At 57.5% G+C, this 14,782-nt stretch overlaps 1 protein-coding gene across 1 annotated transcript in view; it reads right to left on the reverse strand.

Annotated features, from left to right (window-relative positions):
- Positions 1-535: 535 nt before the first annotated feature.
- ndufaf1 (NADH:ubiquinone oxidoreductase complex assembly factor 1) overlaps positions 536-14,782 on the reverse strand; it is a 25,583-nt gene continuing 11,336 nt past the window's right edge. The window contains 4 exon segments of the mRNA XM_087990169.1: positions 536-2,151; positions 3,991-4,065; positions 5,832-5,860; positions 5,863-6,016. Coding sequence (XP_087846295.1) covers positions 2,011-2,151; positions 3,991-4,065; positions 5,832-5,860; positions 5,863-6,016 — 399 coding nt within the window. The 3' untranslated portion in view covers positions 536-2,010.

Consider the following 14,782-nt stretch of genomic DNA (forward strand, 5'->3'; position numbering starts at 1 on the left):
ATCACCCTCACCTTGACCTCTCTCCACCTATCACATTTCCGACACCCCTCCCCCAGGTCCCTCCTCCCTACCTTTTATCTTAGCCTGCTGGACAAACTTTCCTCATTCCTGAAGAAGGGCTTATGCCCGAAACGTCGATTCTCCTGTTCCCTGGATGCTGCCTGACCTGCTACGCTTTTCCAGCAACACATTTTCAGCATATTATTTCTTTGTAAATTAACCTGCTCAGATGTGTTATAAGTCAACTTGGTGGCAGATACATTGTGAACCCAAGCCTTTTAAACCCAGAGTTGGGGACATTTTACCCCAGCACTCTACTTATTCTCTTAAATTACCTTTAATGATCTTAATTTTACTGCTCCTTATTGTAGCCACCTGATGAAGGAACAGTGCTGTGAAAGCTTGTACCTCCAAATAAACCTGTTGGACTATAACCTGGTGTTATGTGATTTTTAACTGCGTTCACTCCAATCCAACACCAGCACCTCCACATAATGTTCACAGTATCAGCGTAATATGACATAGAAAATCAAAATCCAAATTAATTATAATAGCAGAGAGCTTTATTTAATTCATCTATAACCTCGTAATAACTCAACAGCAAAAAGATATTCTTGCTGTGCCAGGTTTCCAAGAAGTGCATTTAACACACTGTTAATCATTACTGGTTGCTGTCCTCCGTTACAAGTAAATAATAAATTTCTCTAAAATCTCCTTGTGCTGATACAATGCTCTTTGGAACCATGGCATGAAGAATATAAACAAACTTTCTATGTATAATGTTATTAACTTACATGACTGAGCATCCATCTATTTTGCAGTGATTATTGGAAATCATTATGCCTCACTTTTCAAACAACTTTCTTTATGTCAGATACTATAAATATCAGTGACACCATCTTTTAAAATAACTCCAAATTAAAACATCTGCTTTCACATGTAGCAGTCAACCCAGAAAGTTCAGGACACAATGCAAAAATATGAAATGAATGATGTTTTAATCATATTCCATTGTAGTTATCTGTGTGGAAATACAATCAAAATAACTATTTTAATCAGGTCAATTTTCTTTTTTTCATTTAATATATTAAAGGCTAAGTTTGATTTACGAGAGGGTCAAAGATTATGAGGGGAGATAGAAAAGTGGAGTTAAGGCCATTTTCAGGTCAGCCATGACATTTTCAAAAGAGATGGAGGAGGCTTGAGGGGCCAAATGGCCGACTCCTTTGAATTTGCATGTTTTCATATACAGAGATATATATCAAATCCATCTTACATTTGCTTGTGCCAGTTTCTCCTCTCCATTCCTTTCATTATCTCTGCTTTCCTTTCCCACCATCTCCCCTTTGCCCAATTTTTTTTTACCTTTTTTTCAAATATTCTGTTAAAACTGGTGTTGCTCAAAAGTCTAGAATTGGAGAATTGTTGATATTGCAGAGGGTTTTAAGTTAGTGAAAGAGAATGGTGGGACTTTTCTGAAGTGGACCAGAGTCAAGTATTATCTGATTATTGCTCCTGTAAAATATTTGGGGACACTTTACCATGTCAGAGGTGCTATATAAATACTAGCTCGTAGAAAGGCAACAATTGAAATTTTCAAGTCCACCTTGCCTTTTGTTCATTTCTTGCTGGTATCAAACGTACTTGCTGGCAGTTTTCAGTCCATAGTTTAACAACTCACTACCTTAAAGCTGCCAGTCCAGGGGAATCAGCACCGTAGCAAGGTACCCATGAATGCTACACCATCAGCTCGTACAAGAACAGGAACTACCTCCCACAGGACATGCTAGTTGTTGTGTAAGGAAGTATAGATCGACGATTACAAAGACAAATTTTATTTGAGTTTCTCCACACACGTTCAACCTTCTTAGATGCAGGTATTTTGGCTGATGTGTGCAGAGTCAGCTGCTGCCCCCTTCAAATTGGCTCAGGAAGCGGAATGTCAGACCACCTGACAGAGGTTACTGAGTTCCTGGGTCTAGCTGAGGTTACGTATTCCTGTGATTTTATTTATACCTCTGGATTCCTTTTGTACTTTTCATAAGCAAATTCTTCAGTGTGAGCCCGGTCGTTGTATACAGCAATGAAGTCGATTTCCAATTGAAATGGACCATCCACTTTGTCACCCAGTGTGAAGCCAATTGTGCTGATCTGTAACAAATCCACATAAATCAGAGACATGCTCAAGGTCCTGTGCTTTCTTATCCCCAGGATCAGTAACATTTCACCCCCCTCCCCAGCCCAGCTCAAATCCCACCCTCTCCGGACCCAGTAACTTCTGCTAAAGACAGAATCCAAAGAACACAGGCAGACAAAGCAACTCCAAAAGGGCCTTTCCCCTACTAGAACACAGTTCCACTGGCACATTTTGGTATTCCCTAAGCCACACACAATTGCCCATTCTGTGTGAGCACACATATTGCTGCCCAAACTATGGGCAATGTCCAAAGGGACACAACTTCCACCTCAGAGGTAGTTTCCCCCACTCTATTTGCCCTGTCCTAATCCAACTACAAGATACCTTGAATGAGGAAGATGGGCTTAACATCTGGGTGCTAGAGAATACAAAATGGGTAGAAGTGCTGCTTCAGTTACGGAAGGCCACATCTGGAGTTATGTGAGCAGTTATACACATTGTATCTTTAGGAGTATATATTGCCCGTGGAGAGATTATAAGGTAGATTTATTAGAATGATAAGTAGACTCCAGAAGTTAAATTATGGAATGAATACACACCAACTATAGGGTTATACTTCCTGTAATCTACAAAGTTAAGATTTTATTGACTTCTTCAAGGTAGTAATTGGAACTGATTTCTATCTACCGTATTTCCACTGGTTTTAGAATCTCGAATTGGTGAATTGATTCTGAAAATTAGAAATCAGGCTTTTCAGGGACTTTTACCCTGTTGAAATGTAGAAGTCTGAAACTGTCTTACACAAACACTGACTGATGTTGGTGTTAATTTTGAATCTGAGATTGACAGATTGTTAACCAAAGGCATCAGAGGTTTTGAGGCAAAGGCAAGAGGTCAAAGATCATCTGTGACCTTGTTGAATGGAGGAATAAGCTCAAGTGACTGAGTTGCTCCTGTTCCTGTACCTCCCCCTCCAACACAGTCTTGGGACAGAAGCCAAATTATTGCACAGGTCCGGATTCCTTTCTCAGGTTATATTTCACACAAGCTTCTGACTCACTCCAGTTTATCAAATGTCTATATCTGACCTTTGGAGAACTTATCCACTGTTCTCTTGAAAACAATCACTTCAATATTAGTTTTTATCCCCAGCCAGATGTCTGACCATTGATCAGCATTAAAAAAAACTCTGCTTCAATCAACCACATTAAGTAAGCTGACTATTTTGGGAAATTCAAGCAGCTGTTTAAGGGTCAAGCCCAGCCTACTGCCATTCATCCTGCAACACCAGTTTAATGAACATCAGTAAAGAGGAATTGAACAAAGTATTGTCCTTCAAAAACTGGAGACTTTCAGACCACATGCCCTCACCAATGCACTTTCCTCCTTGGATCATCCTCTTATGAAACGTTAGTTTTTGAGGGATTCACAAACAAGGCAGCAGTGGTCCAGGGGCTTTGACCTACACTTTCAGAGTCAAAATTACTGGCACTTGCCATGATGAACTCTGTTGCTCCTACAACTTGGGAATATTCCCAACACAAAACACAAGCATCGGTAATACTTTGGGAATTGATATTGATCATATTGATTAAAGATTACATCAGCTTCTCCAGTAGGATACTTCAGGATAAGGTACACGTAGGATAAACTATCTTTAGAGGTTGGGGCAGGGGAAATTGGTTGCTTTTGCAGTTAATTTTGGGCATATTGTGCTAGAACCTATGAGAAATCGCATTGCTTAGTGCTCATCCCAGCTGCCCAAGCCACGTAACCCTAGGGGGAATGTTCTGCTGATCATTAACACTATTGTCAGAGCAGAATGGAATTTGTTTAAACACTCCAGCTCCAACCTTGTCCAACCACAATGGGTGCTGGTTATCCTGAATTCGACCCCGACTGGACAGGAAAAACTTGGAGAATGGAATCTGGAAAAGCACAAGATAAACAGAGACTTTAGAAAAGTTTCCTTTGGCCTTCAAGTTCAGCAATTGTATCAAGAGGCAGACAGATCCTCTATCAGAGAGCAACCCACCAAGGCTCCTACAACAACACCTTCCAAACCAGTTACAAGGACAAGGATAGCAGATACATGAGAACACCACCACCCACAAGCTCCTCTCGAAGCCACACACCATCCTGACTTGGAATTATATTGCCTTTCCTACAGTGTCCTCATGTCAAACCTCCAAGGACTGCAGTGGGTTAAGAAGGCAGCCTTTCCAAGGGCAATTAGGGATGTGCAATGAATTGTTGGCCCTGTTAGTAATGCCCACATCCTAAGAACGAATAAAAATAATAAAGACTTGCACAAGGAAAGCCACTCTGTAGGTACTGCAAGCAATCAGGAAGATAAATGACACGCATGTGGCAATTATTGCAAGGGGATTGGAATACAAGAATAAGGAAGTCTTGCTCCAGCTGTACTGGGGCTTGTTACCACCGTATCTAGAATATAGTGAGCAATTTGGGTCTCTACATTTAAAGAAGGTTATCCTCTTGTTGAAGTTGGTACAGAAATAGATCACTAGATTGGTCCCTGGGTCAAAGGGTTGCATTACGATTAAAAATTGAGTAAATTATGCTTATTCACTTTGGAGATTATAAAAAATGAGGGATGATCTCACTGAAACATAAGATTCTGAAGGGGCTTGATAGGGTCAATACTGAGAGGTTGTTTCCCCAGGACAGGGAATCTGGAATACAAGGGGCACAGGCTCAGTAATAAGGGGCCAATCACTTATGACTGAGACGAGGAAAAATGCCTTACTCAGGGTTTGTGAATCTTTGGAATTTTCTAACTACAGAAAGTTGCATCATTCAATATATTTTAGGTGACAGAGGTAGTTTTCTTTGTCCTCTCACAGAATACGGGGTGTGGCTAGGAAATTACAGTTACAAAGTCATACAGCACAGAAACATAAGCTTCAGTACAACTACCTGTAGGTCACGCCGGCCTAGGCTTCCTAAACTAAACTAATCCCACTTGCTTGCATTGGCCCATATCCCTCTAACCTTTCCTATTCATGTATCTGTCTAAATATCTTTTAAATACCTTTTAACTACCTGCATCTACCACTTCCTCTGGCACTTTGTTCCATATACACACCAGCCTGTGCCCAGACGTTGCCACTCAAGCCCCTTTTAAATCTTTCTCCGACCACCTAAAAATATGCCCCCTTGTTTTGAACTTCCCACTTTAGGGACCCTTTGCTGTTCACCTTACCTACGCCCCTCACGATTTTATAAACCTCTATAAGGTCAGCCCTCAATTTCCTACTCTTCAGGGAAAGAAGTCCCAGTATATCCTGCCTCTATTTATAACTCAAACCCTCCAGTCCCGGCAACATCCTTGTAAATCTTTCCAATTTAATAATATTTTTCCTAAAGATCAACCATAATCTTGTGAATGGTAAAACAGGTTCACAGGGTTGATTCCTGCTCCAATTTCCTTATGCTGTGACTCGAATTCCATTCCCCGCCCTGTCATCGAGGGAATCAAGGTCTCCCACAGAACTGTGGTGTCTTGCCAGTCTAAATGATGAGCTCAGCTCTTTGCAATGGGAATGGTGTCTATTGACTTGGGGCTCCCTATTGTACCACATCTAATAAATGGACGATTTTCCACTGAGATCCTGCAACCACAGATATAAAGCAAAACTTTCAGATGAATGGGGAGGAAGACCCAACCTACCTTCACATCCTGCCAATAGGGGCCTCCCGGGTGAAGAGGAAATAGCTGTAAAGGTCGTCCTTCTGATGACTGAAGTACATCTCACTGCTGATGTTCACCATCCAGGGACGGCCATCCCCTCGCAGCCGAATGTGCAGAGTGTTGAAGTTTGTCAGGTCATGGTACTTCTTGATGTCAAAGGCACCCTGCAGAAAGGCAGAGAACAAAACAGAGTGGAGATGAAGGCAGTCATAGAACACTCATTGGGAACTCCAAATGCACTGTGGGGGGGGAACGGGTGGGGGGGGAAGGGGTGGAGGGGGGAAGGTGGGGGAAGGTGGGGAAAGGGGGGGAGGGGAAGGGGGGGAGGGGAAGGGGAAGGGGGGGTTGAGGAAGGGGGGGTGAAGAAGGGGGGGGGAGAAGGGGGGGGGGAAGAAGGGGGGAAGGAAGGGGGGAAAGAAGGGGAAAGAAGGGGGGAAAGAAGGGGGGAAAGAAGGGGGAAAGAAGGGGGGAAAGAAGGGGGGAAAGAAGGGGGAAAGAAGGGGGGAAAGAAGGGGGGAAAGAAGGGGGGAAAGAAGGGGGGGAAAGAAGGGGGGAGGAAGAAGGGGGGGAAAGAAGGGGGAAGAAAGGAGGGGGGGAAAGAAGGGGAAGAAAGGAGGGGGGAAAGAAGGGGGAAGAAAGGAGGGGGGGAAAGAAGGGGGAAGAAAGGAGGGGGGAAGGGGGGGAAGAAGGAGGGGGGGAAGGGGGGGAAGAAAGGAGGGGGGGAAGGGGGGAGGAAGAAAGGAGGGGGGGAAGGGGGGGAAGAAAGGAGGGGGGGAAGGGGGGAAGGGGGGGAAGAAAGGAGGGGGGGAAGGGGGGGAAGAAAGGAGGGGGGGAAGGGGGGAAGGGGGGGAAGAAAGGAGGGGGGAAGGGGGGAAGAAAGGAGGGGGGGAAGAAAGGAGGGGGGGAAGGGGGGAAGAAAGGAGGGGGGGGAAGGGGGGGAAGAAAGGAGGGGGGGAAGGGGGGGAAGAAAGGAGGGGGGGAAGGGGGGGGAAGAAAGGAGGGGGGGAAGGGGGGGGAAGAAAGGAGGGGGGGAAGGGGGGGAAGAAAGGAGGGGGGGAAGGGGGGGGAAGAAAGGAGGGGGGGGAAGGGGGGGAAGAAAGGAGGGGGGGAAGGGGGGGAAGAAAGGAGGGGGGGAAGGGGGGGAAGAAAGGAGGGGGGGAAGGGCGGAAGAAAGGGAGGGGGGGGAAGAAAGGAGGGGGGGAAGGGGGGGAAGAAAGGAGGGGGGGAAGGGGGGGAAGAAAGGAGGGGGGAAGGGGGGGAAGAAAGGAGGGGGGGAAGGGGGGGAAGAAAGGAGGGGGGGAAGGGGGGGAAGAAAGGAGGGGGGGAAGGGGGGGAAGAAAGGAGGGGGGGAAGGGGGGGGAAGAAAGGAGGGGGGGAAGGGGGGGGAAGAAAGGAGGGGGGGGAAGGGGGGGGAAGAAAGGAGGGGGGGAAGGGGGGGAAGAAAGGAGGGGGGGAAGGGCGGAAGAAAGGAGGGGGGAAGAAAGGAGGGGGGAAGGGGGGGAAGAAAGGAGGGGGGGAAGGGGGGGAAGAAAGGAGGGGGGGAAGGGGGGGAAGAAAGGAGGGGGGGAAGGGGGGGAAGAAAGGAGGGGGGGAAGGGGGGGAAGAAAGGAGGGGGGGAAGGGGGGGAAGAAAGGAGGGGGGGGAAGGGGGGGAAGAAAGGAGGGGGGGAAGGGGGGGAAGAAAGGAGGGGGGGGAAGGGGGGGAAGAAAGGAGGGGGGGAAGGGCGGAAGAAAGGAGGGGGGGAAGGGGGGAAGAAAGGAGGGGGGGAAGGGGGGAAGAAAGGAGGGGGGAAGGGGGGGAAGAAAGGAGGGGGGGAAGGGGGGGAAGAAAGGAGGGGGGGAAGGGGGGGAAGAAAGGAGGGGGGGAAGGGGGGGAAGAAAGGAGGGGGGGAAGGGGGGGAAGAAAGGAGGGGGGGAAGGGGGGGAAGAAAGGAGGGGGGGAAGGGGGGGAAGAAAGGAGGGGGGGAAGGGGGGAAGAAAGGAGGGGGGGAAGGGGGGGAAGAAAGGAGGGGGGGAAGGGGGGGGAAGAAGGAGGGGGGAAGGGGGGGAAGAAAGGAGGGGGGGAAGAAAGGAGGGGGGAAAGGGGGGGAAGAAAGGAGGGGGGGAAGGGGGGAAGAAAGGAGGGGGGGAAGGGGGGAGGAAAGGAGGGGGGGAAGGGGGGGAAGAAAGGAGGGGGGGAAGGGGGGGAAGAAAGGAGGGGGGAAGAAAGGAGGGGGGGAAGGGGGGGAAGAAAGGAGGGGGGAAGGGGGGAAGAAAGGAGGGGGGGAAAGGGGGGGAAGGGGGGGGAAGAAAGGAGGGGGGAAGAAAGGAGGGGGGGAAGGAAAGGAGGGGGGGAAGGGGGGGAAGAAAGGAGGGGGGGAAGGGGGGGAAGAAAGGAGGGGGGGAAGGGGGGGGAAGAAAGGAGGGGGGAAGGGGGGAAGAAAGGAGGGGGGAAGGGGGGAAGAAAGGAGGGGGGGAAGGGGGGGAAGAAAGGAGGGGGGGAAGGGGGGGAAGAAAGGAGGGGGGGAAGGGGGGGAAGAAAGGAGGGGGGGGAAGGGGGGGAAGAAAGGAGAGGGGGAAGGGGGGGGAAGAAAGGAGAGGGGGAAGGGGGGAAAGAAAGGAGGGGGGAAGGGGGGAAGAAAGGAGGGGGAAGGGGGGGAAGAAAGGAGGGGGGAAGGGGGGAAGAGAGGAGGGGGTAAGGGGGGGAAGAAAGGAGGGGGGAGAAAGGAGGGGGGGGAAGGGGGGAAGAAAGGAGGGGGGGAAGGGGGGAAGAAAGGAGGGGGGGGAAGGGGGGGAAAGAAAGGAGGGGGGGAAGGGGGGAAGAAAGGAGGGGGGAAGGGGGGGAAGAAAGGAGGGGGGAAGGGGAGGGAAGAAAGGAGGGGGGAAGGGGGGGAAGAAAGGAGGGGGGAAGGGGGGGGAAGAAAGGAGGGGGGGAAGGGGGGAAGAAAGGAGGGGGGGGAAGGGGGGGGAAGAAAGGAGGGGGGGAAGGGGGGAAAGAAAGGAGGGGGGAAGGGGGGGAAAGGAAAGGAGGGGGGGGAAGGGGGGAAGGAAAGGAAGGGGGGGAAGGGGGGAAGAAAGGAGGGGGGAGGGGGGGGGAAGGGGGGGAAGAAAGGAGGGGGGGAAGGGGGGGAAGAAAGGAGGGGGGGAAGGGGGGAAGAAAGGAGGGGGGTAAGGGGGGGAAGAAAGGAGGGGGGGAAGAAAGGAGGGGGGGGAAGGGGGGGAAGAAAGGAGGGGGAAGGGGGGGAAGAAAGGAGGGGGGGAAGGGGGGGAAGGGGGGAAAGAAAGGAGGGGGGGAAGGGGGAAAGAAAGGAGAGAAAGGAGGGGGGGGGAAGGGGGAAAGAAAGGAGGGGGGGGAAGGGGGAAGAAAGGAGGGGGGGAAGGGGGGAAGAAAGGAGGGGGGGAAGGGGGGGAAGAAAGGAGGGGGGAGGGGAGGGGGGGAAGGGGGGGGGAGAAAGGAGGGGGGAGGGGGAGGGGGGGGAAGGGGGGGGAAGAAAGGAGGGGGGGAGGGGGGGGGAAGGGGGGAAAGAAAGGAGGGGGGGAAGGGGGGAAGAAAGGAGGGGGGAAGGGGGGAAGAAAGGAGGGGAGGAGGGGGGGAGGGGGGGAAGGGGGGGAAGAAAGGAGGGGGAAGAAAGGAGGGGGGAAGAAGTGGGGGGGAAGAAGTGGGGGGGAAGAAGTGGGGGGGGAAGAAGTGGGGGGGGAAGAAGTGGGGGGGGAAGAAGTGGGGGGGGAAGAAGTGGGGGGGGAAGAAGTGGAGGGAGAAGGGGGGAGGGGAAGAAGGGGGGGGAGAAGGGGGGAGGGGAAGAAGGGTGGGAAGAAGGGGGAGGGGAAGAAGGGTGGGGAAGAAGGGGGGAGGGGAAGAAGGGGGGGAAGGGAAGAAGGGGGGAGGGGAAGAAGGGGGGAGGGGAAGAAGGGGGGAGGGGAAGAAGGGGGGAGGGGAAGAAGGGGGGGAGGGAAGAAGGGGGGGGAGGGGAAGAAGGGGGGGGGGAAGAAGGGGGGGGGGAAGAAGGGGGGGGGGAAAAAGGGGGGGGGAAGAAGGGGGGAGGGAAGAAGGGGGGGGGAAGAAGGGGGGGGGGGAAGAAGGGGGGGGGAAGAAGGGGGGGGGAAGAAGGGGGGGGGGAAGAAGGGGGGGGAAGAAGGGGGGAGGGAAGAAGGGGGGAGGGAAGAAGGGGGGGGGGAAGAAGGGGGGGGGGAAGAAGGGGGGGGGAAGAAGGGGGGGGAAGAAGGGGGGGGGGAAGAAGGGGGGGGGGAAGAAGGGGGGGAAGAAGGGGGGGGGAAGAAGGGGGGGGGGAAGAAGGGGGGGGGAAGAAGGGGGGGGGGAAGAAGGGGGGGGGAAGAAGGGGGGGGGAAGAAGGGGGGGGGGAAGAAGGGGGGGGGGAAGAAGGGGGGGGGGAAGAAGGGGGGGGGAAGAAGGGGGGGGGAAGAAGGGGGGGGGAAGAAGGGGGGGGGGGAAGAAGGGGGGGGGGGAAGAAGGGGGGAGGAAGAAGGGGGGAGGGTGAGGAAGGGGGGAGGGTGAGGAAGGGGGGGGTGAGGAAGGGGGGGGTGAGAAGGGGGGGGTGAGGAAGGGGGGGTGAGGAAGGGGGGTGAGGAAGGGGGGGGTGAGGAAGGGGGGGGTGAGGAAGGGGGGGGTGAGGAAGGGGGGGGTGAGGAAGGGGGGGGTGAGGAAGGGGGGGGTGAGGAAGGGGGGGTGAGGAAGGGGGGGGTGAGGAAGGGGGGGGTGGGGAAGAAGGGGGGGAAGAAGGGGGGGGAAGAAGGGGGAAGAAAGGAGGGGGGGGAAGAAAGGAGGGGGGGGAAGAAAGGAGGGGGGAAGAAAGGAGGGGGGGGAAGAAAGGGGGGGGAAAGAAAGGGGGGGGGAAGAAAGGGGGGAAGAAGTGGGGAGGGGAGGAAGGGGAGGGGAGGAAGGGGGAGGGAGGAAGGGGGAGGAGAGGAAGGGGGAGGAAGAAGGGGGGAGGGGAGAAGGGGGGGAAGAAGGGGGGGGGAAGAAGGGGGGGGAAGAAGGGGGGGGGGGAAGAAGGGGGGAGGGAGGAAGGGGGGGAAGAAGGGGGGAGGGGAGGAAGGGGGGGGGAAGAAGGGGGGAGGGGAGGAAGGGGGGGAAGAAGGGGGGAGGGGAGGAAGGGGGGGGAAGAAGGGGGGGGAAGAAGGGGGGGAAGAAGGGGGGGAAGAAGGGGGGGGAAAGAAGGGGGGGAAAGAAGGGGGGGAAAGAAGGGGGGGGAAAGAAGGGGGGGAAAGAAGGGGGGGAAAGAAGGGGGGGAAAGAAGGGGGGGAAAGAAGGGGGGGAAAAGAGGGGGGGGAAAGAGGGGGGGGGAAAGAGGGGGGGGGAAAGAGGGGGGGGGAAAGAGGGGGGGGGAAGAGGGGGGGGGAAAGAGGGGGGGGGGAAAGAGGGGGGGGGAAAGAGGGGGGGGGAAAGAGGGGGGGGAAAGAGGGGGGGGAAAGAGGGGGGGGGAAGAGGGGGGGGGAAAGGGGGGGGGAAAGGGGGGAGAGAAGGGGGGGGAGAGAAGGGGGGGAGAGAAGGGGGGGGAGAGAAGGGGGGGGAGAAGGGGGGGGGAGAAGGGGGGGAGAAGGGGGGGGAAGAAGAAGGTGGGGAAAGAAGGTGGGGAAAGAAGGTGGGAGAAGAAGGGGGAGGGGGAAGAAGGGGGAGGGGGAAGAAGGGGGAGGGGGGAAGAAGGGGAGGGGGGAAGAAGGGGGAGGGGGAAGAAGGGGGAGGGGGGAAGAAGGGGGAGGGGGGAAGAAGGGGGAGGGGGAAGAAGAAGGGGGGGGGAAGAAGGGGGGGGGGAAGAGGGGGGGGGAAGAAGGGGGGGGAAGAAGGGGGGGGGGAAGAAGGGAGGGGGAAGAAGGGGGGGGGGAAGAAGGGGGGGGGGAAGAAGGGCGGGGAAGAAGGGGAGGGGGAAGAAGGGGGGAAGAAGGGGGGGAAGAAGAAGGGGGAGGGGGAGGAAGGGGAGGAAGGGGGAGGGGGAGGAAGGGGGAGGGGGAGGAAGGGGGAGGGGGAGGAAGGGGGAGGGGGAGGGGGAGGAAGGGGGAGGGGGAGGGGGAGGAAGGGGGAGGGGGAGGGGGAGGAAGGGGGAGGGGGAGGAAGGGGGAGGGGGAGGGGAGGAAGGGGGAGGGGGAGGAAGGGGGAGGGGGAGGAAGGGGGAGGGGGAGGAAGGGGGAGGGGGAGGAAGGGGGAGGGGGAGGGGGAGGAAGGGGGAGGGGGAGGGGAGGAAGGGGGAGGGGGAGGGGGAGGAAGGGGGAGGGGGAGGGGGAGGAAGGGGGAGGGGGAGGGGGAGGAAGGGGGAGGGGGAGGAAGGGGGAGGGGGAGGGGGAGGAAGGGGGAGGGGGAGGGGGAGGAAGGGGGAGGGGGAGGGGAGGAAGGGGGAGGGGGAGGAAGGGGAGGGGAGGAAGGGGGAGGGGGAGGAAGGGGGAGGGGGAGGAAGGGGGAGGGGGACGGGGAGGAAGGGGGAGGGGGACGGGGAGGAAGGGGGAGGGGGAGGGGGAGGAAGGGGGAGGGGGAGGAAGGGGGAGGGGGAGGAAGGGGGAGGGGGAAGAAGGGGGGGGGGAAGAAGGGGGGGGAGAAGGGGGGGGGAAGAAGGGGGGGGAAGAAGGGGGGGGGAAGAAGGGGGGGGGAAGAAGGGGGGAGGGGGAAGAAGGGGGGAGGGGAAGAAGGGGGGGGGGGGAGGGGGAAGAAGGGGGGGGAAGAAGGGGGGGGAAGAAGGGGGGGAAGAAGGGGGAAGAAGGGGGGGAAGAAGGGGGGGAAGAAGAGGGGGGGAAGAAGGGGGGGGAAGAAGGGGGGGGAAGAAGGGGGGGGAAGAAGGGGGGGAAGAAGGAGGGGGGAAGAAAGGAGGGGGGAAGAAAGGAGGGGGGGGAAGAAAGGGGGGGGAAAGAAAGGGGGAAGAAGTGGGGAGGGAGGAAGGGGGAGGGGAGGAAGGGGGAGGGGAGGAGGGGGGAGGGAGGAAGGGGGGAGGGAGAAGGGGGGAGGGGAGAAGGGGGGGGAGAAGGGGGGGGGGAAGAAGGGGGGGGGGGAAGAAGGGGGAGGGAGGAAGGGGGGGAAGAAGGGGGGAGGGGAGGAAGGGGGGGGGAAGAAGGGGGGAGGGGAGGAAGGGGGGGAAGAAGGGGGGGGGGAGGAAGGGGGGGAGGGGAGGAAGGGGGGGGAGGAAGGGGGGGAAGAAGGGGGGGGAAGAAGGGGGGGAAAGAAGGGGGGGGGAAAGAGGGGGGGAAGAAGGGGGGAAAGAAGGGGGGGGAAGAAGGGGGGGGAAAGAAGGGGGGGGAAGAAGGGGGGGAAAGAGGGGGGGGGAAAGAGGGGGGGGAAAGAGGGGGGGGAAAGAGGGGGGGGGAAAGAGGGGGGAAAAGGGGGGGGAAAGAGGGGGGGGAAGAGGGGGGGGAAAGAGGGGGGGGAAAGAGGGGGGGGAAAGAGGGGGGGGGAAAGAGGGGGGGGGAAAGAGGGGGGGGAAGAGGGGGGGGGAAAGAGGGGGGGGGAAGAGGGGGGGGGAAAGAGGGGGGGGAAAGAGGGGGGGGAAAGAGGGGGGGGGAAAGAGGGGGGGGGAAAGAGGGTGGGGGAAAGAGGGGGGGGGAAAGAGGGGGGGGGAAGAGGGGGGAGAGAAGGGGGGGGAAGGGGGGGAGAGAAGGGGGGGGGGGAAGGGGGGGAGAGAAGGGGGGGGAGAGAAGGGGGGGAGAGAAGGGGGGGGGAGAGAAAGGGGGGGGGGAGAAGGGGGGGGGAAGAAGCGGGGGGGAGAAGGGGGGGAAGAAGAAGGTGGGGAAAGAAGGTGGGGAAAGAAGGTGGGGGGGAGAAGAAGGGGGAGGGGGAAGAAGGGGGAGGGGGAAGAAGGGGGAGGGGGAAGAAGGGGAAGAAGGGGAGGGGGAAGAAGGGGGAGGGGGGAAGAAGGGGGAGGGGGGAAGAAGGGGGAGGGGGAAGAAGGGGAGGGGGAAGAAGGGGGAGGGGGAAGAAGGGGAGGGGGGAAGAAGAAGGGGGGGAAGAAGGGGGGGGAAGAAGGGGGGGAAGAAGGGGGGGGAAGAAGGGGGGGGGAAGAAGGGGGGGGAAGAAGGGGGGAGGGGGAAGAAGGGGGGGAAGAAGGGGGAGGGGGAAGAAGGGGGAGGGGGAAGAAGGGGGAGGGGGAAGAAGGGGGGAAGAGGGGGGGAAGAAGGGGGGGAAGAAGGGGGGAAGAAGGGGGGAAGAAGGGGGGGGAAGAAGGGGGGGGAAGAAGGGGGGGGAAGAAGGAGGGGGGGAAGAAAGGAGGGGGGGAAGAAAGGGGGGGGAAAGAAGGGGGGAAGAAGTGGGGAGGGGAGGAAGGGGGAGGGAGGAAGGGGGAGGGGAGAAGGGGGAGGGGAGGAAGGGGGAGGAAGAAGGGGGAGGGGAGGAAGGGGGAGGAAGAAGGGGGAGGGGAGAAGGGGGGGGAAGAAGGGGGGGGGGAAGAAGGGGGGGGGAAGAAGGGGGGGGGAAGAAGGGGGGAGGGGAGGAAGGGGGGGAAGAAGGGGGGAGGGGAGGAAGGGGGGGGGAAGAAGGGGGGAGGGAGGAAGGGGGGGGAAGAAGGGGGAGGGGAGGAAGGGGGGGAGGGGAGGAAGGGGGGGGAAGAGGGGGGGAAGAAGGGGGGGAAAGAAGGGGGGGGGAAAGAAGGGGGGGGAAGAAGGGGGGGGAAGAAGGGGGGGGAAGAAGGGGGGGAAAGAAGGGGGGGAAAAGAAGGGGGGGAAAGAAGGGGGGGAAAGAAGGGGGGGAAAGAGGGGGGGGGAAAGGGGGGGGGGGAAAGGGGGGGGGGAAGGGGGGGGGGGGAAAGAGGGGGGGGGGAAAGAGGGGGGGGGGAAAGAGGGGGGGGGGAAAGAAGGGGGGGGGGAAGAAGGGGGGGGGAAAGAGGGGGGGGGAAAGAGGGGGGGGGAAAGAGGGGGGGGGGAAGAGGGGGGGGGAGAGGGGGGGGAAAGAGGGGGGGGGAAAGAGGGGGGGAAAGAAGGGGGGGGAAAGAGGGGGGGGGAAAGAGGGGGGGGGAAGGGGGG

Source organism: Chiloscyllium plagiosum, unplaced genomic scaffold (assembly GCF_037043375.1).
Source record: "Chiloscyllium plagiosum isolate Xiang-an unplaced genomic scaffold, Cpla_swu_hap1 HiC_scaffold_8, whole genome shotgun sequence".
Classification (NCBI taxonomy): Eukaryota; Metazoa; Chordata; class Chondrichthyes; order Orectolobiformes; family Hemiscylliidae; genus Chiloscyllium; species Chiloscyllium plagiosum.